Source organism: Polypterus senegalus, chromosome 1 (genome assembly GCF_016835505.1).
Source record: "Polypterus senegalus isolate Bchr_013 chromosome 1, ASM1683550v1, whole genome shotgun sequence".
Lineage (NCBI taxonomy): Eukaryota > Metazoa > Chordata > Cladistia > Polypteriformes > Polypteridae > Polypterus > Polypterus senegalus.
In genome coordinates, this window is record NC_053154.1 from 15,536,494 (window position 1) to 15,563,595 (window position 27,102).

Sequence of the window (27,102 nt, forward strand, 5' to 3'; positions counted from 1 at the left end):
CACCATCATGGTTTAGGGAAGGATACAGAAAGCTGTCCCAGAGATTGAAGCTGTCTGTTTCCACAGTTAGGAACATATTGAGGAAATGGAAGACCACAGGCTCAGTTCAAGTTAAGGCTCAAGTGGCAGACCAAGAAAGATTTCGGATAGACAGAAGCGACGAATGGTGAGAACAGTCAGAGTCAACCCACAGACCAGCACCAAAGACCTACAACATCATCTTGCAGCAGATGGAGTCACTGTGCATCGTTCAACCATTCGCACTTTACACAAGGAGATGCTGTATGCGAGAGTGATGAAGAGGAAGCACAAACAGAGCCGCTTGAGGTCTGCTCAAGCACATTTGGACAAGCCAGCTTCATTTTGGAATAAGGTGCTGTGGACTGATGAAACTAAAATGGAGTTATTTGGGCATAACAAGGGGCGTTATGCATGGAGGAAAAAGAACACAGCATTCCAAGAAAAACACCTGCTACCTACAGTCAAATATGGTGGTGGTTCCATCATGCTGTGGGATGTGTGGCCAGAGCAGGGACTGGGAATCTTGTCAAAGTTGAGGGACGCATGGATTCCACTCAGTATCAGCAGATTCTGGAGACCAATGTCCAGGAATCAGTGACAAAGCTGAAGCTGTGCCGGGGCTGGATCTTTCAACAAGACAACGACCCGAAACACTGCTCAAAATCCACTAAGGCATTCATGCAGAGGAACAAGTACAACGTTCTGGAATGGCCATCTCAGTCCCCAGACCTGAATAGAATTGAAAATCTGTGGTGTGAGTTAAAGAGAGCTGTCCATGCTCAGAAGCCATCAAACCTGAATGAACTAGAGATGTTTTGTAAAAAGGAATGGTCCAAAATACCTTCAACCACAATCCAGACTCTCATTGGAACCTACAGGAAGCATTTAGAGGCTGGAATTTCTGCAAAAGGCGGATCTACTAAATATTGATTTCATTTCTTTTTTGTGGTGCCCAAATTTATGCACCTGCCTGATTTTGTTTGAACAATTATTGCACACTTTCTGTAAATCCAATAAACTTCATTTCACTTCTCAAATATCACTGTGTGTGTCTCCTATATGATATATTTAACTGACATTTTTTATCGTAACAACCAACGATTTATACAGGAAAATAATGACTATTAACAAGGTTGCCCAAACTTTTGCATCCCACTGTATATATTGTCACGCTTGGATCACAAGAATTGCACAGAAAACACAGGAGATTGTAGAGACAGGAACTTTATTCAAACACTTCAAACAAACATTTCTCTTTCAGAAGTAAAACACGCTCAGTATGCAGTTAGTTCTTGATTAAAGAATAGACATCATAGGGGAGCACAACGGGAGCGGGACCTCCGACAGGAGCAGAGGATTACCGGGATAGGAGAGAGAGAAAACAAAGCAATCAGCTAAAAAGCAACCAACAGGTGCTGTTCAGGCTTTAAAGTATGCAGAGTACCGCGCGGAAAGCAAATCGTGTGACAGAGCAGCCGCAAGTAAGCCCAGCAACTAAAGGAGCAATGTGAAGGTAGTCTGTCAGCGTTTTTAGGAGGGGTTTTTTGAGGAGTGTCCGTGTCTTCTAGGGGTGCATTCAGCCCCCTGCTCACAATATATATATATATTTATATATATAAAATCCAGCGTCTGCATGTCTGTCCGCTTTCGAGAGAGAATTACTTAACGGATTTAGATCAGGGTTTTTTTCTATAATTTGCTTGAACATTCCGGTTGATTGTGTGACTTCTCTCATCATGCTAAGAATCATAGTTCGCTTGCAAGAGTGATATATTCGCACTAATCCGAGAGAGATGGGGAAGCGTGACGTCAGGAGTGGGGAGCCGGGCAGGGCCTTCCTCACTCACACGCCAGCCTCTGTTCAAGTCGGTCTACCTCTGTCTATGTTTCGGAGTGTAACTTGCCTCTGCTTAGCTAGCGACACCTTTTTGTTTTATTGATTTTTAAAGTTTATCCAGTTTCACTACTACGTGAGTGGAGCCGCAGGGGGACAGCTAGTTTAAAATAAAAACAAAAAAACAACTGGGATCCATTCCTTGTGTCACTTTACACCCGTCAATCATGTACCCCATTAATCTCAGTTTTGCTTAAACTGTAAAGGTTTTACTCCTTCAGCCTCCCCCCATAGCTCATTTGTTCGTTCTTATTTAATGATCCCACCACGGGCTAACTTGTCCCCTCTGCCCACAGAACAGCCGGCGTAGAGGTGTCTCAATTGCTGTACCTTACTTATTCCCCACATCACATGTGTCCTTTGAGGGTCAGGAAGCCTGCAAAAAAAAATTCAAAAAGTTCAGATTACTCCTTGAAATGGGGACATTTCAAGCATTTCTACAATTAGTTATATTATTTAGGCAATTTAGGTTATTGATTGCTGACAAGAGCAGAGTTTTCACCTTCAATAGAACAAAAGTATTAAACACGTTTGTGATCACAGGTTGAACAAACAGAACAAAACAAAGAAAACTCATTTAACGCATTGAAAATAACCAGAGCCAGTCATTAGAAAATATAGATTGATCCTTATTTGTCCCCAGGGAGAAATTTGGCATAGGTGGCTGTGGCACCCGAGGGACTCTTTTTATGAAAATTAAGGATTATGCCCTACAAATAGCAAGGGGCATCATTTATGTAAGTGAAGTGATTCATGCTCCGTAACTATCCATTTCATTTTACAGGGTGGTTCATCATTTTGGTCCTAGAGGGGCTTGCACTACAGACTCTGAGGGGGACTCTCCCAATTCACCTCCTCCTGCAAGTCTAAAAAGTTTAATAATACTGAAAGCGTGTTATGGATACAATGGGGGCCGTTTAAGTATCTAAAGCGGCACATGCTCATTCCCCATCATCCACACTATGGACAACCTGGGGTGCATGTCCTCCCATGCCTGTGACTCCATATGGGCTTCGAACGGCACCCAAGATAACATAAGTACAGTTCGGTCCATAAATATTTGGACAGAGACAACTTTTTTCTCATTTTGGTTCTGTACATTACCACAATGAATTTTAAATGAAACAACTCCGATGCAGTTGAAGTGCAGACTTTCAGCTTTAATTCAGTGGGTTGAACAAAAAGATGAGGGTACTAAAGCATTTTTTTAACACAATAACTTCATTTCAGGGGCTCAAACGTAATTGGACAAATTAAATAACTGGAAATAAAATGTTCATTTCTAATACTTGGTTGAAAACCCTTTGCTGGCAATGCCAGCCTGAAGTCCTGAACTCGTGGACATCACCAGATGCTGGGTTTCCTCCTTTTTAATGCTCTGCCAGGCCTTTACTTTCAGTTGCTGTTTGTTTGTGGGTCTTTCTGTCCAAAGTTTAGTCTTCAACTATTGAAATGCCTGCTCAGTTGGGTGAAGATCAGGTGACTGACTTGGCCATTCAAGAATTTTCCACTTCTTTGCTTTCATAAACTCCTGGGTTGCTTTGGCTGTATGTTTTGGGTCATTGTCCATCTGTATCATGAAACGCCCCCGCCCAATCAATTTGACGTCATTTAGCTGGATTTGAGCAGACAGTATGTCTCTGAACACCTCAGAATTCATTCAGCTGCTTCTGTCCTGTGTCACATCATCAATAAACACTAGTGTCCCAGTGCCACTGGCAGCCATGCACGCCCAAGTCATCACACTGCCTGACTCTACCGTGTTTTACAGATGATGTGCTATGCTTTGGATGATGAGCTGTTCCACGCCTTCTCCATACTTTTTTCTTGCCATCATTCTGGTAGAGGTTGATCTTGGTTTCATCTGTCCAAAGAATGTTTTTCCAGAACTGTGCTGGCTTTTTTAGATGTTCTTTAGCAAAGTCCAGTCTAGCCTTTCTATTCTTGAGGCTTATGAGTTACTTGCATCTTGCAGTGCACCCTCTGTATTTACTTTCATGCAGTCTTCTCTTTATGGTAGACTTGGATATCGATACGCCTACCAAGCTCTGGAGAGTGTCGCTCACTTGGTTGGCTGTTGTGAAGGGGTTTCTCTTCACCATGGAAATGATTCTTTGATCATCCATCACTGTTGTCTTCTGTAGACGTCCAGGTCTTTTTGCGTTGCTGAGTTCACCAGTGCTTGCTTTCTTTCTCAGGATGTACCAATCTGTAGATTTTGCCTCTCGTAATATTGTAGTAATTTCTCAGATGGGTTTTTTCTGTTTTCGCAGCTTAAGGATGGCTTCGTTCACCTGCATGGAGAGCTCCTTTGACTGCATGTTGTCTGTTCACAGCAAAATCTTCCACATGCAAGCACCACACCTCAAATAAACTCCAGGCCTTTTATCTGCTTAATTGATAAGACGTAACAACGGACTTGAACACACCTGCCCATGAAATAGCCTTTTAGTCAGTTGTCCAATTACTTTTGAGCCCCTGAAATGAAGGGATTGTGTTAAAAAATGCTTTAGTTGCCTCACATTTTTATACAATCGTTTTGTTCAACCCACTGAATTAAAGCTGAAAGTCTGCACTTCAACTGCATCGGAGTTGTTTCATTTAAAATTCATTGTGGTAATGTACAGAACCAAAATGAGAAAAATGTTGTCTCTGTCCAGATATTTATGGACCTAACTGTACAGCAGCATTCTCCAAGACAACAATGAAATTCAGTTTTTCATTTTTCATCTGGTATGGTGTAAGCTTCTGCTGCTATGCCGATGACACTCAACTTTATATAAGTGTTGATGGAACTGCAACATCTTAACCTGTTGCACTGACTGACTGCATTCAGGAAATCAATCACTGGATGACAGATCATTTTTTACAACTTAATCCCGATAAAACAGAAATCTTATTAATTGGTACTAAATCAGTCCTCTCTACCCTTTGTGGGTTAAAAATTGACGTTGATGGGATCCTGGTTGAACCCTCAGCATCAGTCCGTATTTTGGGTGTCACCTTTGATCAGCTCCTTACTTTCCAACCACACATTAGCTCAATAATACAGATGGCTTTTCTTCATCTTCACAACATTGCTCTTCTTCATTCTATCCTCAGTGTGAAGGATACTGAAACACTCATTCACGCTTTCATCATCACTACCCATCTGGACGACTGCAATGCATTGTTTTATGGCCTAAATATATCAATAGATTACAGTATATTCAGAATTCTGCTGCTCGTCTACTTACACACACTAAAAAATCTGCTCACATCACTCCTGTCCTCTATGATTTGCATTGGTTATCAGACTTTTCAAGAATCAAATCTAAAATTATTCTTCTCACCTTTAAAGCCCTTCATGGTTTAGCCCCTGCTGCTTCCTTATACTCCTGCCTGTGCATTAAGAACATTGGACGCAAACTTACTCCTTGTACCTAAATACAGGTTAGTAACTATGGTGGGGGCAGAGCTTTCAGTGTGATGGGCCATAAAATTTGGAATGCTCTTCCTCTCAGACTTCACGAGGAAAAATCTATTATTCATTTCAAACTCCTGTTAAAAACACATCGCTTCAATGAGTATTATTCATTTTCTTATATGTGATTTCTATTGTCTTGTTAATGTGTTTACTGAATTGTAAATTGTCCTTGAGAGTATGAAAGGTGCTGCATAAATAAAAACGATTATTATTATTATCCCTATCCCGACAACAAGAGCCCTGTGTAAAATGGCCCTTTAAGTTGGATAATAAAGCAAATAACGGTAAAGGCCTGTACCATTTCAAATATGCTATGGACAGCAAGGGGCACCATTTTGGTAAGTAAAGGGGCACATGCTATGGACACCAAAAGGAACCCTCCACCCCGGTTCTCAAAGTCTAATAATACTAAAAGTGCATTATAGACAGCAAGGAGTGCCATTTCAGAAAGTCTAGGGGTGCGCACTATCAACACCGAGGGGGAGTCCCGGTTCTCAAATTTTAATTATTCAAAAGCATGCTAAGAACGCCAAGTGGCACCATTTATGTAACTCAAGCGATGTGCGCTCTGGACCTTTCCAATCATCCACACTATGGACACCGAGGGGTGCCGTTAGGGGACCGAAAATGGGCATGTTCCCTCCCACACTGAAGGGGGCTCCATATGGGTTTCAACCAGCACTGAAAATAACATAACAAGTACAACAGTATCCTCCAAAGACAATTCGTGAAAGAGAGACCCATCTAAAATGGTTCTTTATGTTGTGCAGATCAGTTAGCACATGTCTTCACTGACATATTTAATACTTGCCTGCAGCTTGGGAAAAGTTCCAGACTGCTTTAAAGTAGCCATCGTCGTTACAATCTTCTAGAAAGATAAAATCTCTGAATTTAATGTCTATAGGCTAATTGCTTTGACCTCAGTAGTTATGAAAATATATCAGTGACCCTCTCCTTGTTCCATTTCAGTTCACATATAGGGCAAATCGCTCACTGGTGGATGCAATTTTTTTATGCCTCCAATTTATTCTAACATTTATGCAAAGGCCTTGTTTGTGGATTTCTGCTTAGCTTTCAATACCTTTGTTCCAGAGTTGCTTCTGAGTAAATTAATCCATTTAGGTGCACCCTATGGTTTCTGCCAGTGGATTCTGAGTTTCTTGCCAGGTAGGAAGCAGTATGTGAGACTGGGCCCTTATATATTGGATCCAATGTCAGTTAGCATAGGCTGTTCTTTCACTCCTCCTGTTTTCACTTATACAAATGACTGCAGTTCCATGGACAAATCTGTAAAAATCCTAAAGATGACACAACCATAGTGGGTTTCATTTCTAATAATGACACGTCTTCCTATCAAAGAGAGGTGGGTTGTCTTATAGAATGGTGTTTGTGTAACAATTTGGAGCTCAATACTATTAAGATAGTGGAAATGAGGATTGATTTCCGCTGACAGGTCACTAACTGTCCACCTTTGCAAATTAATGGCCAGACTGTGTCTGTGGTTCAGTCATTTAATTTCCTGGGGACGACTTTTACTAATACATTACAATGAGACGAGCACATCCCGTCCATCATCAGGAAGCCAGGTAGAGATTGTTATTCCTTTGCTAGCTTAAAAAGCTTGGCATATCAAGGCGGATATTGTTACATTTTTACTCGGCCATCATTGAGAATATTGTGACCTCCTCCATCACCATTTGGTTTCCTTCTGCTTCCTCTGCAGGTGATTTGTTTAGATGAGAAAGTCACTGTCTGTTGTCTCCCAACATTAAAAGATCTGTTGATCACCAGAGCGAAAAAGAAAACAGGAAAGATTGCAGCTGAGTCTGCCTGCCCCAACAGATGATTCCACCCATCCCAGCAGCCATGTGTTCATTAAATTGACATCACAGAGGAGGTGCAGGTCATCTACAGACCATCTCCGCAGCTTCTTTCCTCAAATTATCCATCCATCCATCCATTATCCAACCCACTATATTCTAACTACAGGGTCACGGGGGTCTGCTGGAGCCAATCCCAGCCAACACAGGAACAAATCCCTGGGCAGGGCTCCAGCCCACCCCAGTGCACACACACATACACCAAGCACACACTAGGGACAATTTAGAATCTCCAATGCACCTAACCTACATGTCTTTGGACTGTGGGAGGAAACTGGAGCACCCAGAGGAAGACCACACAGACACAGGGAGAACATGCAAACTCCATAAAGAGAGGACCGGGAAGTAAACCCAGGTCTCCTAACTGCAAGGCAGCAGCGCTACTCACTGTGCCACCATTCTGCCCTCCTCAAATTATTCACATCCTAAATAAGCTTACTGAGGGTTACTCCTAACTGTTATTGCAACATATAACTGGTAACTGCACTGTTTGTCTATTTGTAAACACTTCATACTTGCTCAACTTATTGTATAGTATTATTTGATATCTGTATTCTTTTGTATAGTTTTTCTACCGATTTGAGTTAACTATTGAAGTTTGTAATTGTTTTGTTCAAGAAATTGTTGTATTTGTATCATGGTTTGCACAGTGACAGGTTAATGGTGGGTTGAAATTGTGTTGTCTTGAGTTGGTAATGTCTAGTACTCCATGTTTTTGCACCTAACCAAAGTCAATTCTGGTGTGATGCACATGCTAGCATTAAAGTGATTCAGATTTGGATTCTCTGTTTAATCTCTAAGGATTAAACAAACAGAAACATAACAGAAAAGGTCAAGCACAGGCCTGACATGTTTACCTGTACTTTAAGATTACATTCATGAGTCCTTGTAAAGTTCTGAAAATGTTCTCCACAGATCCTGATGAAGTGAATTGGATTGTTCCCAATATGAGATAATACAGAATATAATTTTCCCATTGACATAGTGATTATTTATTGGGATTTTTCCAGATGAGCAAAATACAGTTATGTTCATAAGTATTTGGACATTGATGCAATTTTTGAAAATTTATCTCTGTTACAGCACCACAGTGGATTTGAAATTAAGCAATCAACATGTGACAGAAGTACAGACTTTCAGTTTTAATTTAAGGGGTTTAACAAAGGAATTGCATTGAGCTTTCACAAATTGCAGCCATTTTTCACAATGTCCCCCCATTTTCTGAGGCTCAGAAGTAATTGGACAAAGTAATATACGTGTATTGTTTTACTACTTGGATGCAGGTAATGACTGCCTGAAGTGTGGAACATATGGACATCACCAAATGCTGACTTTCCTCCCTTGAGATGCATTCCCAGGCCTTTACTGCTTCAGTGGCTGCTTGTTTCTTAGTCTTTCTGCCTTCAGTTTTGTGTTCAGTAACTGAATAGCATGGACTGTTGGGTTGAGATCAAGTGATTGACTTGGCCGCTGAAGAATATCCTATTTCTTTAAATTGAGAAACACTCGGGTTGCTTTCACAGTATGCTTTGAGTCATTATCCATGTGCACTGTAAAGCAGTTCTTTCAGTTTGTCAGCATTTGTCTGATTGTGAGCAGACAGAATAGCACCCTGGACACTTCAGAATTCATCCTGCTACCTCTGTCACCAGTCACATCATTAATAAACATCAATGAACCACTTCCATTGGCAGTCACACATGGCAATACTATAACACTGCCTCCACCATGTTGCTTTTCTTGTTCTTTTCTTCCAATTATGGTGTTCTTTGTCACGTCTTCTGCTGTCACTGATGTTCTTTTCCACCACGTCACTACATTGGCTGTAATAAACCCATGCACAGAGGGCAGTTTCCGAGTCTAAAGCCACCTCACCTTTATTGAATTACTGGCACATATCGCATCAAGAGTTTTTGATGAAGAACAAGATCAAGGTTCAAGTGACAGAGAGACTGACCTTAGCATTTTATATATATATTGTAAGAGACGCCCTGAAATGGAAGGATGGAGGAAGGCAGCTACTTTTGACCACTGCTTCCTCCAAGACGCTAGATGGCAGTTCCCCTGGAGTGTAGCATTGCCCTGGATTCCTACAGGGCAACCTGGGACTTGGGGTTTGGTGTCTCAACCCTGTTGGGTGCCGTGGGTGCTGCCAGCGGGTGCTGTGGAAGGACCTGGGGAGTCATGCTTCCCTTATAGCCCGGAAGTACTAGGAAGTCACAAGGACGGAAGTCCCGAAGTACTTTCAGGCTGATTAAAAACTTGAATTCTCCATTTGACCCAGAAGTTTGGCAAGTCATATGGGAGGAAGAACAGAAGCACTTCTGGGTCAAGGACTATATAAAGGACTGCTGAGTCGGGAGGAAGTGGACAAAGCTTTCTGGGAGATGCAGAGGAGAAAGAGAGAGGGAAAATTTGTGTTTGTGTTTGATTTACTTGCCTGATAATTGTGGCTGTGGTCCTTGGATGGCACTGTACAAGAAGGAAAATAAATAAAAATACCTCCTGGTGGTTTCACCCTGTGTCTAGCGTGTCTGTCTGTTGGGATTAAGGGGCAAGAGTGACCCCTAGCGTCCACAATACATATATATATATATATATATATATATATATATATACAGTATGTATATTTACACAGTATATATATATATATATATATATATATATACGCAGTGGAACCTCGGGTCACAAACATCTCGAACCACATACAAATCGGGTTATAACCAAAAAGTTCAGCAAACTTTTGCATCTGTACACGACCACACACTCGGGTGACAAACAAGCCAGTTTCCCTTCCGGTTCGTACGTGCCAATGATTTCCGCACGTCTTCAGTCTCTGCCTGTGCATTCCCTGTACAGCGAGTGAGAGCGAGCGAGAGTGCAAGGGAGAGAGAGAGAGAGCTGGCTGCATAAGACCAAGAAGGCAGTTAAAGAATGCACTGGGCTTGTTTTTAAAGAGACTGACTCGAGCACTCTCTGTTCAAGGTTTTCTCAGTGTTATTCAACGTTTTTACATTTAGTTTACAATTACACTGTGCATTCTATGGTATAATTGACTATTTTTGTGCTTAAAAATCTTTAAAAAAAAATATTTACATACGGCTGGTATGGTCCGGAATGGATTAATTGCATTTACATACTTTGAAATGGCTAGAACTCACCACTAGGTGGAGTGACAGATGTACGGTAGGTGGCGTTAGGTTTGCGAAGTCTTAGCATTATTTTATTTCCTTTTTAGTTGAAGCCATGGAGCCGTGGACGATAGAACACCGCATTTTTGCGTACGACTGTTTTGTCAAGAACAACAAATCTATTATTGCAGTTCAGCCTGAGTTCCGTTGCCATGTCAATATCCACATAAATAAAGCTGTTCCCGCTCGTAACAGCCTACGTAACCCTACGTTGGGTTAAAGCACTTCATACACGAGTATGGCGTTATTTCAGTGCCACTATTCTGAGCGCACGTAAAAAAAATATTGCAAGTGCAAGTGTTGCATTTTGAGGAGAAATTTATTTTGAGCGTACAAAAGCTGAATTTGAGTGAACAAAATTCATTTCTGCGTGCAAAAAATGTATTTCAGTGTTTGCACTTATCCATATACACACACACAATAGCACCCCCTCTCGCTCAGTTTTTTCATTTGCGCTTGCTCGCAATGTGTTGCTTGCGCTCACAACATTCTCTGCTGCAAGCGCTCAACTCTCTGTACACCGTTATAAGTGTGCCACAAAACCAACCAATCACAGACTTGGTTTCAAAAATTCTGATTGGCTCTTACGGTCTCCAATCAGCTCGCTAGCTGCTGCATTCCGGAAACAGTCCGAAATGTAGCTATATCCAGCTAAACTCAATTAAACCCCAATTTGCGGATAATATCTTTAATTATTTTATTTTAAAATATATTATTTGTTAAGACTATCGTTGGTGTAGTATAATGTAGTTGCATACTGTGGTGTAGTATTATTGGAGCCATTATTTGATTCTGCCATCTCTTCTTTGGCTGCAGAGTAAATCAAAACTCCCTCTATCTGCAAGAAGCGAGGCTGAGTGGACAGTGTTTCCGGTGTCCGAATGCAGCAGCTAGCGAGCTGATTGGAGACCGTAAGAGCCAATCAGAATTTTTGAAACCAAGTCTGTGATTGGTTGGTTTTGTGGCACACTTATAACGGTGTACAGAGAGTTGAGCGCTCGCAGCAGAGAATGTTGTGAGCGCAAGCAACACATTGCGAGCAAGCGCAAATGAAAAAACTGAGCGAGAGGGGTGCTATTGTGTGTGTGTATATGGATAAGCGCAAACACTGAAATACATTTTTGCACGCAGCAATGAATTTTGTTCACTCAAATTCAGCTTTTGTACGCTCAAAATAAATTTCTCTTCAAAATGCAACACTTGCACTTGCAATCTTTTTTACGCGGCCAATATTTTTTACGCGGTGCTCAGAATAGTGGCACTGAAATAACGCCATACACGAGGTTCACTAATGAACAAAAGACCGCCGGGGGCTACATGAACGGCACGTACCCATGAAAATGTGGAAAGCGTACGACTAGCCCTGCTGTGCAGTCCAAGTCGATCTGCTCGGAAGCATTCTTCTGAACTTGGTCTCAGTAATCGTTCGGTAAGGCGTATTTTGCATTTAAACCTGCATTTCCATCCCTACAAATTGTCAAATGCTATTTCAATATGAACTCAAATCTTTCAATAAATTTCTTTGTAAGAAAAAAATTAACAATTTTGTGATTTTGTAAAAAACATCCGTCCTTTCTGCCTCACCCTGTATATATATATATATATATTGTCAGGGATGCCAGGGGCAACGACCCGGCTGGGACGCCGTGAGAGACCGGATGTGGGTCTGCGCCCACCCTGGATCACGTGGGGGCCACCTTCCTGGTTGCTCTGGGGGCCACGGGTTGAGGGCATGGAAGCCCCACACTGTAGGGGCCCGTGGTCACTGCCAGGAGGCGCCCCAATGCCTTGGGGACCTGTTACCTCAGCACCTCAACACCAGGAAGTGCTGGGGGGAAGAATTAAGAGGACACCCGGGGAGCTGCCGGGAGAGCAGCCGACACTTCCGTCACATGTAGGCGTGGCCAACTGGGGGTGTGTCGGAAGCACCTGGAGCTCATGTATAAAAGGGGCCGTCTCCCTTCATTCGAGGCTAGATTCGGGTGGAAGAGGACGAGGCAAGAGAGGAGAGTGGAGGCGACCCGAAGAAAGGCATTTGAGTGGCCAGGAATGAATATTGGGGTTTGTGCACTGACTGGGTCTGAGTGACCATTATTTATAAATATTAGTTGTGTAAATAAATGTGTGGTGGTGACAAACAACATGTCCGCCTGTCTGTATATATATACAAAAATATAATCATACTCATTGTTGTTGTGTATGTTGAAGTACATTATAGTTGATACTTGTTATTATTCATATATTAGTCTATTATTTTTCTTGTCATTTACTATTACAATTTTAATTACAGTCGACTGCCTTATCCAGGGGTTTGGCATTCACAGTTTTGACCTACAGTGGTTTGAGATTATAAAAAAAAAATCTAGACTATTCTCGAAAAAGAACATCTGAAATTCCCACTTGCACTGCTGCCCGCTAAAAATGCACAAGAAGCAATACGCGTGGACTGATGCTGCTGAAGTACGGTGTCCCCAAGCCTAGCTGATCCTCAGTTCTTCTGTCAGCCCTTGTGTTCATTTTTTAGGCTTTTATATAAGCCCTGAGTTTCCAAAGAATCTGCATATACCCGCAGATAAGATGTGGTGATCTGTATAGTGATTGCTCAATGTGAATATTTTCTCATTTGTGTACAGAAGCCTCACATATACATACAGTAAGCATTCACCTCATCCATCTAATAATAAAAATAATCTAACATCTAACCAACATCCTGAATATAATACAATACCTGGATGTCTGAGTGGATTGGATTTGTATTTTCAATAAAATGTATAAAGGACACCCCTCACCTTCAGAACTTTTCCTACTAGACAGCCCGTGGTGACTGCAAATTCAATCAAGAACTGCAACTGAGATCTTCCTGAGGTCATAAGTCTGATCTTAACTGTCCAGGACCTCCTCAACAGGGAGCAAAAGATGGCGTCCATCCATGAGGTTTGTGTTTATAGTCTCACACCCTTTTAATAATGAAGAATAGTTACACTTACTTCTTGAAGCTGAGAACACTTTGAAAAGTTGTACACTCATCAAACACAGAAAGCATGTAAATCTCGTCAACGATGGCGTGGAGCTCATGTCTGCAATGACAGTAGAAGTGCAAAGCTCCGTCACAGTTTTCACAATTTATCGATTGGCTGATTGATTGATTCATGTAATCCTAAAATTATGAATTGCTAATACTGAAAATGAAAATGGGCAAATACTCATTGCAACAAATGGTGGTAGTTGTACAAATTAAATGAAAGATAACATTTCCTATTTGCAAAAAACAGATTCAGCTTTGAGGACAAGTGTGTAGCCATTATGCAAAAAACAACGTGGACAGATTCTAAAAGGATTTAGCGCATGACCAAACTCTCCTTTACCTTTTGGCAAATTCTAAGAACTGCATCATCTCAGTGGAAGTGTAGACGTCACCCAGAGGATTGTGGGGGTTTATCAAGATGATGGCTTTGACACGAGCACCCTGCAGAGAAATAAAGACTAGTTACCTCCAGGCATGACGCCAGTATAGGGGCCCTGGTAGGCCTACTTTTCTCATTGGCCCACCCTGTTTTGTAGCATACGAGGGGGCACCCAAAATTTCCCATAATTGTTAAAAGATAGAGAGAGAAGGCATTGTTAACAGAGGCCTGGACTATTGGGGTGATTGGTGCTGCGGCACTGGGCTTGTGTACTACGTATTGTGTAAATAAACGTGTGTTGGACTTGAAATGATGTCCGTCTGTCTGTGTCCGGTCTGCTTCCCACACTATATAGTTTTGGGTTACTTAAAATGCAGCAATTACAAAAGAACTTATTCCAACCAGGGAGCTAGTGCCCCCTGCTGGACAGAGCAACCCGCTTGTAACCCACTACACAACTCCCACTGTAATTATAACAACCCAGTGGTTGAGAAACACTGGCTTAGATGGTCCTCTTTGGCCTAGAGCAGGGGTCACCAACTCCGGTCCTGGAGGACCACCGTGGCTGAAGGTTTTCATTCTAACCCTTTTTTTAATGAGTGCCCTGTTTGTGCTGCTAATTAACTTCTTGTGAATTCATTTTAATTGAATCGCTTCATTTCTTTCCTTAAATGGCACCCAAACGGAAATGAAACGTGAAGCGAGGGAGCGAACAGAAGACCAACTAAGTCAGGGCCTCAAACTCCAACCAATTTCACTCCAACCAGCTGCTTAATGAGGTGCCAATTCTTGTCGTTAATTAAACTCGTTCTTTAATTCTTGTGGTGCAATAGCAGACACTTCTGTAATTGTTGATTTTCTCTTTTCTAAGAGCTCTGTTAAAATATTTTGAGGACCAACATTCCTGAGACCTTCATCGTTCTTTATTTTCAGATATTCGATTTTGGTCACCAGTTGTTCTGGCTCATTTTATATCTCATTATTGTTTGGCTGCTAATTAAGGAAATAGAAACAATTAAGGGGTTTGAGTGTTCAAGAGCAAGTCAATTCAAATTAATTCAAAAGAAGTTAATTAGCAACAAAAACAGGTCACTCATTAAGAAAAGGGTTGGAATTAAAACCTGCAGCCACGGTGGTCCTCCAGGACTGGACTTGGCGACCCCTGGCCTAGAGAGCACAATGGCTTTTTTTTTTCAAATAAACTATTTAAACGTTGACTCATCATACCACAAAACATTATTCCACTGTGCTACAGACATCTCAGGTAAGACCGAGCCCAGAGAAGTCTTCGGCACATCTGCACCTTATTGATTTGGGGCTTCTACTTTGTATAGTGTGGAACGAGCCCCAGACACAGACAGGTAGACATGTTATTAAGCACCACCACATGTTTATTTGCACTAATTACTACTATTTACAACAGTGCACACAACCCACCCCTAAACTCCCCAAAGTCCAGGCATTTCTCACACTGCCTCTTTTCTCCTGACCCTCTTCCCCTCAGTACTTCCGGGTGTGGCAGAAGTGCTGCGGTCCAAGGCTCCGTAGGCATAGGGGCACCCCCTGGCGGTGACCACGGGCCCCTAAAGGGCTGAGCTTCAAAGCTCTGTACCTGCGGTCCCCAAAGCCACCAGGGCGGTTGCCCCTTCATGGTCTGGAGGAGGCGCAAGCCCTCCCCCGGTTCTCCTGGGTACCACTCCCAGCCGCGTGCCACAATAGTAAAGTCTTAACTTGCACCTGGGGATGCAGCGGCAAATGGTGTCAACTGACAAAGGTTCATTGAAGTATTCTCGAGCCAACATCATGATATCAGTGACGCCTGTGTGATCAGAAATCATGCACATTCAGGTCATGCTGCTTTTCGGTCTTGCTCTTTTTGCTCTGAGATTTGACCAGATTCGTTGAATCTTCTAATTATATTATGCACTGTAAAATACTCAAAATCCTACCAATTTGCCTTTGGAGAACGTTGTTCTTTAAGTACTGGATCATTCACTGATACATCTGTTGGTAGGTTGGTGAACCTCGACTCTTTCTTGCTCTTGAAGGACTCGTGGTTTATTAGAAGTTCGTGATATACTAGAACATGATGGCCTCATATGTTTGACATCCCTTTGTTGCTTAAGCTTGTCACGTCATTATTAGTCCTAAACTACGCTGTCACAAAATATTTGGAATATTAATTTCAGAATAAACGCAGATCTTCAAACAACAATGCAGTTGAAGAGCTCAAACATGAAATACCTTGTCTTTATACAGGTTTTGTTTAATTACATTTCAAAATAAATTGACAAGTCACTCTTTTTTGTTTTTATCATATATATTTATATTTTCCATACTACCCCAACTTTTTTGGAATTGGGGTTGTAGCATTCTAAATATAACAAAACGCAATATGAACACTGGTCAGCAAGCGTTTTGCTACTGAGAGTCTTTCATCTGTACTTCAACAAATTTCACTTGGTGACTCCAAATCTGAAAACCGTTTTTGTCCAGCACTTCCCATTTTTTAGTTCTGATGTTCCAGATCTTGGACAACTAGGGTGACTGGACAGTAAAGGCGATGCGTTTTCAGCATTTAAGAATTAAGTTTGGTTTTCGAGAAAAGTGAAGCCAAAATTAAGGAAGGTCTTCTTGTTGGCCCTGAAATCCGTGAACTGATGCTTGACAATGAGTTCAAAAGGAAACTGAAGCCCCCTGAATCAACACCCTCATTCATGCAGGTTGTCCAGAATTTTCTTGACAGTCACAGAGCAGAGAATAATGCTGAGCTTGTGGAGAATATACTGAAAGTGTATTAGTTTACGGGAGCCAGAATGTCACTGAAGATGCATTTGTGACATTCTCATCTCAAATTTTCTCCACCAAATCTAAACGATGTCAGAGATGAGCATGGGGAAAGATTCATCAAGATATAAAGGTGATGAAAAACTGATATTGGGAATATTTCACTCCGAGCATGACGGGTGACTACTGTTGGTTCTTGCAAAGAGAGATGGATGTGCAGTACAAGCGTAAAAGCGAGGGCCTCCAACATTTTTGGGCACGCTGACCTCACTTTTATATTGAGGTAAATTGACATAAATATACTTTAACATGTCTCTGGTATCGTCTTCTGGGTTGTTTTCAGAATAAACACATCTAAGCAGTTTTGGTGGGACACAGTCCAAACTACAGAAATCGTGTTGATATATTATATTGATATTCAAAAGTGTCAAAACAGCAATGATGTGTATTTCAAAAACCTGACGTGTTAGCTTAATTCCGATTTCACATATGAAATCAGCGTAAAAAGCTTAATAAAAAGCTGCTCTGAAGTTCCCAGAAGCAAACAAAAAATATTTTTTGTAGACCAGTGTTATGGAAATGACAAGCGATATTAAACAGTCATGAGCATTTGTGAAATCAGTTTGGCTACTAAAGCACTGATGAATCCCAGAATACAAATATATTTGCTTCTATCTATCAAAAGTTGCATTACAAGTTTGTTCTGCTCACGTTTCATGGACAAGGCCCAGTATCTTCCAGTAAAGGCCTCCAGCATCTCCTGTCATCAGCAGATGGAGTACAAAACTAACTGGATGGATGCAAGAAAGTTTTGCTTAAGAAACTTGTCTCCAACAAAGAGTGAATTTAGATAATAATAATAGTAATAATAATAATAAGTTGCATTTATAGAGCACCTTTCACAAACCCCAGACAGTCGATGGACAGCTATTTTCTAGTCTCCCCAGAGATGTTCAGTTGTGTTCAAGTCTGGGATCTGCCGGGACCCCTCAAGGACATTCCTAGAGTTATCCCTAAGTCACTCCTGTGTCGTCTTTGCTTTGTACTTAGGGTCATTGTCCTGTTGAAAAGTGAACCGTCGGCCCATTCTGAGGTCCACAGCACTCTGGAGCAGGTTTTCATTCATGATATCTCTGTATTTTGCTCTGTTCAGCTTTTCCTCAACCTGGTCAAATCTCCCAATCTCTATCACTGAAAAATAACCCACACAGCATGATGCTGCCTCCACCACGCTTCACCAGGGTCATATTCATTGATAATGACTGAATTTGGAAGCCTTTGTGTCGGATTTAGCTATACTGTAGATTATGATTCTGTGGTGTTGATGAGGGACACCTCAATGTACACAATGATGTGTGAAATGACACTTTTAGCAATTGTTTTACTTACAGGTAGTCTTACTCCGTCTCGCGGGCAAAGTTTTTACCAGACCAGGGGCCTCATGTATAACGCCGTGCGTAGAACTCGCACTATAACATGGCGTAAGCACAAAAGCCGAAATGTGCTTACGCACAGAAAAATCCAGATGCAGGAATCTGTGCGTACTCCAACTTCCACGTTCTTCCGCTACATAAATCCCGGTCAGAGTGAAAACTAACGCTCGTGCACGCGCATTATGTAACGCCCCAAATCCTCCCAGAATTACACCTATTTGAATATGCAAATCAATATAAATCGCCCTTAAGCGCAGCCTTCTGTGAAAAGACAATGGGAAAAGCACGGGGGAATATAAGAATTTCAGCGAATACCAAGTAGAGGCAAAGGAAAAACATACCATTTGTTCAAATAAACCGTGGTATAATCAACAAAATAAAGTTCATCGAGTGACATAGCGTGTTGGAGAAACTTGAAAGCTCATGTTCACAAAATCGCACAGTGCCGGAAATAAAAAAGAAGTCACATATCAAAGTCGCCGTGAAAAGAAGAGTTGTAAGCCCACTGTCTGAGTGTCATATGAAAGTTTATTAGGGTACAGAGAAAAAAGGCACACGGTGGGGAAAAAGCACGAAATGTCCACTTCAATCTCGACATTTCCACTTTAATCACGTAGTTTATTTTGTCATTAAAGTAGAACATCATAAAATTCATCTTAAAATTGTTTAATTAACCAGTTTCTAAAATCACATCGTAATTAAAGTAGCACGTTAAATGCTTAGTTTTGTATTTGATCTTCTATGTGCTCTGTGTGTGTGAATCACTACTTGCTTCTTAAACTGTCTCTCTTCCTCCAACTGGACACAGAGTCCATTACATTCGTGATATTACAGCTCTCTGAATAACTAAAATACTGAGATGTATACGTGATATCATTTTCATGATGATAGGAGTTAAAGAACGTTTGTGCTCATGACACAAGCATTTAACTTTTGCCGAAATTTGTCGCTGCGTTTTTAGCTGTGTTGTTATTTTCTCTTTCTGTTTTATATTCAATATATATTGGCGTAGCTGTCACTGCAGTCCTTGCTTTTCTTTCCCCAAGTAACCGATCGCCACACAATCAGCTCTGTAATAGACGTTAAGCCATCTGTAAGCTTAGCGCCGATTCTTCAAAACGTTTAAAGAACATTGAAATATCTTCGTAGTACATGTTTAATTATTCTATCCTTAAAGACACTCCCAGTGAAGAATATAGATTATTTAAATGAAGTTAAAGTTTTATCTGTATAATTTAATAAACATATTTTGCTGCATTTCACCTTAAAAATGATATCGTCATCATATGTAAATACGCGCTTTATAAAGTGGCTCAGGTTGTGAGATATTATAACTGTAGTGCAAGTTTACAGTGAGGTGATTCTACTTATAAGTACAAACCGTTCTACAAGGTGCAATTGATTGAGTGCATTTAAAGTTCTTGGGATTAAACTGTTTCTGAACCGCGAGGTCCGTACAGGAAAGGCTTTAAAACATTTTGCAGTGGCTGAGACAACGTGTCCTTGAAGCTGTATCCGATAATTCTCTTTCCGATCAGCTGCTGCTGTGATTCACACTCAGATACAGTGATATAAATACTCCGAGTCGTGCAGTGAGAGTAATATGGAAAAAGATGATCCGCTGTGGCAACTCCTAACGGGAGGAGCTGAAAGAAGAAGAAGAAGAAGGAGAAGAAGGAGAAGTGAGAGTAACAACGCTAAAGCAGTTATGGTATTTGGAATACTATGGCTGTTCCCTCTACCATTATATTGTTACGAGTTAATTACAATCAGATGCATTACACTAATAAACAATATGCAGTTAGTTTCTGTGTATTTATAAAGCCGCGTCATGAAAATAATGAGTAATCACACAAGAACAGTAGCACTGCTTTGACGCTGGGTGCCGCCAGTTTGCAAAACCGAGCGGAGAACTTGCGTACGACAAGGCATGAGGTACCGTGGAAAAGTGCGTGGCTTTACGCCAAGTGTAGTTTTATACATCGCGATCTGAACGTGGAAAAGTTCTTACGCAACATTTCTGTGCGTACGCACCGTTTATACATGAGGCCCCAGCTCTGTATGCTGTGACTTATTCATCTCGATCTCAGTTAATTATCTGCAGTTGTTTCAACTACACTCAATTACATCTGTCTTACAATTAGGTGAAAAAGGCAATTGACCTTGTCACAAAAATAAAGGTGATCAGTAGTATTAGGGAGGAAAGAAAGCAAATGCAACTGCATGTGACTTTAAGTTACCCCATTGTAACTGGTGTTTCCCACACGCGCTGTACTCCTGTGCTCTGGCTTTGAATCCGGTTACCTCCAAAGCTTCTGTGTTTTTGACTCACAAAAACACTTCGTGCGAACCACCATACGGGGGCAATGAAGCCACATTGACCTCCTTTATCTGTTAATGTTTATTATTAACAACAGGCTGAAATGTTAAAACAGAAAACATACGAGTGCTCAAGCTCTGCCGGTTCAAATACTCCTCTCACAGTTAACACAATGAACACTGGGAGAGGCTCATAGTGATGACGTAATGTAACATAGATAAAGAAAGGATTCGTGAAGCTATTCAAGGTTCGGCACCCATGTGAGCAACAGTAATAATGAAACAAAATGAAAAAATAAATGATTTAATAATGAAACAAAATGAAAAAATAAATAATTTAATAATGAAACAAAATGAAAAAATAAATAATTTACCAAAAAAAGACAGAAAAGCTACACAATGTGCCATGGATTATAATAAAAAGGATATAAAACAAACAATATGACTTAAGGGACTTATACAATACTATACATACTGTCAGGTTTGAATATGTATAACAGTCCAGATTGACTTATGACCGATCCCTCGGAAAGGAACGTGGTCATGAATCTCAACGACCACCTGTATTTGTTAAACTCAGTCGGATTTTGTCAGATTGTCAGCGGCCCAACACAGAGTCAAAACCACACATTAGATTTAATTATCACTTGTGGGGTTGAGACCAGCGATATTTTCATAACAAAAATGAGAACTAGAACTAAAAATATTGTTTTTCATTTTACTAGCATGAGAACTGAAATTAAGGCAAACTGAGAAACTAAGCTTAAATGAAAATAAAAATTTGTGATATGTGAATGAACTAAAACGAGAACGAAAACTGAGCAAAAACGGGGAAAAAAACAGCAAACAGGAGTTTGTTTGTTTGTAGGTCCCCCTGAATGTTCCGTTACGTTGTGCTGTTTACTATGCGGTGATCTTGTACTTTGGACTTACTATAGTCACATGGTGCAACTTCCATAAAGGGCTGTCGTTTGTTTGTTGAGCACATTTTGTTCATCGGGTTGACACAGTAAGCACGTGTGCTTGATGATGGTGAGTCTTACACAGATGTTTGCGGGTTGAAAACGAAAAGTAATGTGTGGGAATACTTTAATTACAGTGCAGATGATAATAAAAGCAAATGTAGCGTGAAAGAGGAAGAAAAGAGTATCAGTTTCAGTGCAGGATCAGCTGGATCAGTACTTAGTGGAGGTCCAGCACTTCTATGGCACCGTGACTGCACTGCAATGGCAGCAGAAATTGTCAGCATACAGTCTGCTGGCGTCAGTGGCTGAGGACCTTGTCTGTAAAACTAAATCACAGGCGTTCGTCAAGCGAATATTTTCACTGCGTGGCTATCTGTGCAATGGACATCGCTGCAACATGAACAAATCTCTCGACATGCATGCTCGTTTATAGCTTAACGGCAACACGCTTGCGCGGACTGGCTTCTTGGGTTGAAACATTTGATCTTGCCGACTACACTCATTAGGCCACTTCATCGGTTTGATCCTTGTTAGTCAAGCTGTGTTTAACGGCATTATGAACTGTGAGTGTATTTTGTTGACTGAAACATAACTTGCATTGAAATATGTGTAGGCCTGTGTTTGTGGTCTTGCAACAGAAAAAAAAAAAACTAAAATTCTACTAATATTATATAAAAAGGCCAGAACTAAATAAAATAAAAACTAAAATCTGAAACACAGAACTATCCATCCATCCATTTTCCAACCCACTGAATCCGAACACAGGGTCACGGGGGTCTGCTGGAGCCAATCCCAGCCAACACAGGGCAGGGTGCCAACCCACCACAGGAACCACACACTAAGGCCAATTTAGAATCGCCAATCCACCTAACCTGCATGTCTTTGGACTGTGGGAGGAAACCCACACAGACACGGGGAGAACATGCAAACTCCACGCAGGGAGGACCCAGGAAGCGAACCCGGGTCTCCTAACTGCGAGGCAGCAGCGCTACCACTGCGCCACCGTGCCGCCCAACACAGAGCTAAATAATGAAAATTGTTGACTCCACCGAAAACTAGAATGAAATGAAAATATTAACTTAATTTTATAAAATAAAATGAAAACTAAAACTACAATTAACATCAGAACTTAAATATCACTGGTTGATAAATTTAAATATCCATCCATCCATTTTCTAACCCGCTGAATCCGAATACAGGGTCACGGGGGTCTGCTGGAGCCAATCCCAGCCAACACAGGGCACAAGGCAGGAACCAATCCTGGGCAGGGTGCCAACCCACCGCAGTAAATTTAAATATTACACCATTAAATGAAGTTACTTCTGATCACTTCTTAATTATATTTGATTTGTTTTTTTCCCTTAGCAGTACATTCACAGATAAAAACTAGGACAGCGCAACATCTCTGCATCAAATTTTGGAATTTGAATGAGAAACTCGAGCATAATATAATGAGACTTTGAAAGAGGCTTTGAATACGATAGCTCCATTAAAACACAAGTGATCAAAGCACACAGAAACACTCCCTGGGTTAATGAGAGCTCTTGAACTCTTATCAGGAGCGTAGATGGAGCGCAGCCAAGATGCAGGTCTTCCAAATTGCATGGCCAGAGAGTGTTAAAAATATAAAAATGCCCTCTTTAAAGCCCACTCAGACTGGCATTCTAAAATAATAGATAGCAACAATAATAATCTTTGTGTACTGTTTAGGGCAGTCACTAATCTAGCAAATGCAAATACAGACCGACATTAACAAACAGACTTTATATCCCAGATCTCAGCCTCACCCTGCAAACTTCATATTAGATTACCAAACTCTGTCTCGTCTTGTACGCTCCACTTTAGTAATTTAAATTTGTTAACCAAACAGGAAGTCTTTCATTTCTAAAATGAAACCTACTTGTAGTTCCTTAGACCCAGTGCCAACAAAACTAGTAAAATGCTCCACCAAACCCCACAGTCTCCCCAAAGTCCAGGCTCTCAATAGCCACTTTCTTCTTCCCACACACAAATCACACTTGGGCTTCTCCTCGCCTCCTCTGCACGACCTCGTCTTCCTCCTCACCCGACTCCAGCCTTGATTGCAGGATGGCTGCTCCTTAAATAGGCGGCTGATTGCCGACTGCACCCAGCCAACTGTGACAATATATATATATATATATGTGTGTGTGTGTTTGTGTGTCCTTCTGCAAAACCTTTAAGGATAAGGGCTCTTGCTCAAGGGCCCAAAAGAGTAGGATCCCTTCTGGTTGTTGTGGGATTTGAACCGTTAACCTTCCTGATTCATTTCATTTTTTTAATAATGAAATGTTATTAATGGTCCTCCCTGCGTGGAGTTTGCATGTTCTCCCCGTGTCTGCGTGGGTTTCCTCCCACAATCCAAAGACATGCTGGTTAGGTGGATTGGCGATTCTAAATTGGCCCTAGTGTGTGCTTGGTGTGTGGGTGTGATTGTGTGTGTCCTGCAGTAGGTTGGCACCCTGCCCAGGATTGGTTCCTGCCTTGTGCCCTGTGTTGGCTGGGATTGGCTCCAGCAGACCCCCGTGACCCTGTATTCGGATTCAGCGGGTTAGAAAATGGATGGATGGATGTTATTAATGTTATTAATTTCCAAATTAATGCATTACAATAGTCATAATACAATACAAACAATCACACATTGCCATAAACCAAAGGTTAAAAGTCAATCCCATCAAAAATACTATACTGACACTGAAAAAACAGAAGCACTTGAAGCTGTGCAGAGGAGAGCAACCAGCCATCCCAGGACGTAGGGACATGTCCTACTGTGATTTAGTCTGAGCAGAGGAGACCATAAGGATACCTAATAAAGGGCCTTCACAATTCTCAAAGACATTGATAAAGTAGATCCAGCAACATTCGTTCATCTTTAGGGTCAATCACGTACTTGAGGACACAACTGAGAATACAATACAATACAGTTATTTCTGTACAGCCCAAAATCACACAACAGGCCCTGCCTCTTGACAGCCCCCCAGCCTTGACTCTCTAAGAAGACAAGGAAAAACTCCCCCAAAAAAAACCCTTGTAGGGAAAAAATGGAAGAAACCTCAGGAAAGGCAGTTCAAAGAGAGACCCATTTCCAGGTAGGTTGGGCGTGCAGTAGGTGTCAAAAAAAAGGGGGCCAATACAAGACAATACAATACACAGAAGAGAACAAATCCTCAATACAGTATAAAAATAAAAATTTTACAAGTATGGAGCAAAATTTAACAGTAGATGATATCACAGTATATGATTTGGATTGAAATCAAGGGGAAGAACATTTAGGACTGAAACCAAGAAGCACTGAGTTGTACTGAAACAAACTACCAACACATGGAGTTGAAGCAGAAACCTTGACAACCTTTTTATGAAGAGTCTGGGTGAGATACTGGGGGCAGCTTAGCTATTAGTCAAACAAACGGGTTTAATGGACTGAATGGTCTCCTCTCGTTTGTCAAATTTCTTGTGTTCTTAGATTCTTATGAAAGAACAGCATGCCAAGGCTTTACCAGGAATTGTGTTCAAAGCTGAAAAGGAATGCCACCCTTGTTAAAGCATACCCTCCCACTGGCACATTTAGTTCAGTTAGTGAAGGACATAGACTAGTCAAAAACATTATTAGGTCAAATTCTCAAATCATAAAGAGTTTTATTTTGAAGGTAAAGATTTGTTTGGAACTTGCCTCCTGTGTAGCTTTTTGCAGGGCCTTCTCCAGCTTCTCAGCACTTAAGTGAAAGGGGTTTTCATCGGCAGCACTCACCTAAGGACAAACCATTTTGAAAATCATGTATCTCTCATTATGAAAGTATGACATATGTGCTGTGAACACTAGAGTGCACTGTTGCTCCTCTAACCCGACAGACAGACACACGAGTTAAAAGCACCAAGAATTTATTTATTTCTTTTATATTCTTCACAGTGCCCACCAAACACCACAGCCACATATAAACAGGCAAGTAAACACAATACTCAATATTCTTCTCTCTCTCTTTTTCCTCCACCCCTCCCAGTAAGCGTTGTCCACCTCCTCCCAACTCAGGCTCGTTCACTGGGGGCAAGCCAGTTCTTTTTATATCGGCCAACCTGGAAGTACTTCTGGGCTTCCACTCACATGACCTGCCAGCATTTCCGGGTTGGGTGAGAAACTTGTCTCCCATTGTCCTTCCATAACGCCCCCTGGCAGCACCCATGATACCGAACTCCAAGTCCCATGGTGCCCTGCGGGAATCCGGAGCAATGCTGTACTCCAGGGAAGCTGCCATCTAGCATCTCAAGGAATCTGCCTTCCCCCATATTTTGGGTGTCCCGGCCGGCTTGGGCTGCCAGCTGTCCCTTACAGTCCCCAAAAACAAACAGAATAACTGGAGTTGTATTTAGAAGTTTACTATCAAACGTCTACTAGACCCAAATAGTAAATGTCACTATTGCTCTTACCCGGCCCGGGATGCCTCAGTGATGGAAGGACTGCAGGAGAGAGCTTGCACGAGGCAGTATGACAGAGGGCAGCCTCCCCAGGCTTGTTATAGTGCCATGGGTTTGAAGCATGGAAGCTCAACACTTCTGGGGCCTGTGGCCACTGTCAGGAGGCACATGGGGAATGGCTGAGCCCATCTCTGCAGGACTTCTGCCATACCCAGAAGTGTGGCTATAAAGAGTATATACAACACCTGGAGCGCTTTGGGGGGCACTATAAAAGGAGCCACTTCACTTCATTCGGAGAGCCAGAGTTGGGAGGAATAGGGAGGAAGCATGACAGTGGAGGAGTGGAGGCGTAAGAACAAGAGAGGAGTGGGAACCAAGGGACACTGTGGGGAATGGTTATTTGGAATCATGTCTCCATAAACGAATGAAATAAAAGTCTTGTTTTGTGCAGCACTTGCTCCTGTGTCTGCCATGTCTGGGTGTCTGGGGAGCTGTGCACCCCCTGGTGGTCACACAACTTTGATGAAGGAACAACAAACCTGAATGAAGGAACACCTTCTCCAGTTCAACCTGGTAAAGACGGACCTTCCTGTTACCCCGGCCCCTTGGTCTATTCAGCACCCCATATCTGTTCAGCTTGGTTCACTATCACTGACATCTCCCTAGTCAGCACGCAACCTTAGGGTGGTGATTGATGCCCAGCTGCCCAAGTTGCTATGGCTTCTGGTCTTGCAAATTCACTCTGTACAATATCTGCACGGTCAGACCGTATCTGATGGGGTCTGAGGCACAACTCTTGGTGCAGGCTCTGGTCTTGTCACAGCTGGACTACTGCAACTCTCTGCTGGCAGGAGTACTGGTATGTGCCACCAAGCTGCTGCAGATGATTTAAAATGCAGGGGCACATCTGATATTCAGCCAGCTGAGGCCAACACACGTCACTCCTCTCTTCAGATCACTACACTGGCTTCCTGAAATGGCACGCGTTAAGTTCAAATCCTTGATCAGTGGGTCAGCATCTTCATATATGGAGACACTTGTGTGGTCCTGTGCGCCTTCTCAACCACTCAGGTCTTCTGTTGAGCGGTGTCTGGTGATGCCACCTCTGCGTGCTATCAGATCAAAGTCCAGACTCTTTTCATGTGTAGCTCCTGTCTGGTGGAATGAGCTGCCCACCTCTATTCGAAACTCTGACTTCCTCAATGTGTTCAAGATGCGTTTCCTTGTTTGGTGAATTTCTATCTGTTAGGTTTTGGAAATCTGGAAATTGTAACTCACTGGGATTTTGTTCTGAGCTCCTCACTTGTGTTGATC

The 27,102-nt window shown here is 41.8% G+C and overlaps 1 protein-coding gene across 3 annotated transcripts in view; it reads right to left on the minus strand.

The window, feature by feature from the left end:
* Positions 1 to 27,102, minus strand: part of LOC120523144 (1-aminocyclopropane-1-carboxylate synthase-like protein 1) — a 166,392-nt gene that overhangs the window by 55,766 nt on the left and 83,524 nt on the right. For all 3 annotated transcript variants that reach the window (XM_039744162.1, XM_039744153.1, XM_039744171.1), the window contains exons 8-11: positions 25,049 to 25,126; positions 13,818 to 13,918; positions 13,440 to 13,529; positions 2,246 to 2,291 (exon numbers count right to left, since the gene is read on the minus strand). In XM_039744162.1, coding sequence (XP_039600096.1) covers positions 2,246 to 2,291; positions 13,440 to 13,529; positions 13,818 to 13,918; positions 25,049 to 25,126 — 315 coding nt within the window. The remainder of the gene's footprint in view (positions 1 to 2,245; positions 2,292 to 13,439; positions 13,530 to 13,817; positions 13,919 to 25,048; positions 25,127 to 27,102) is intronic.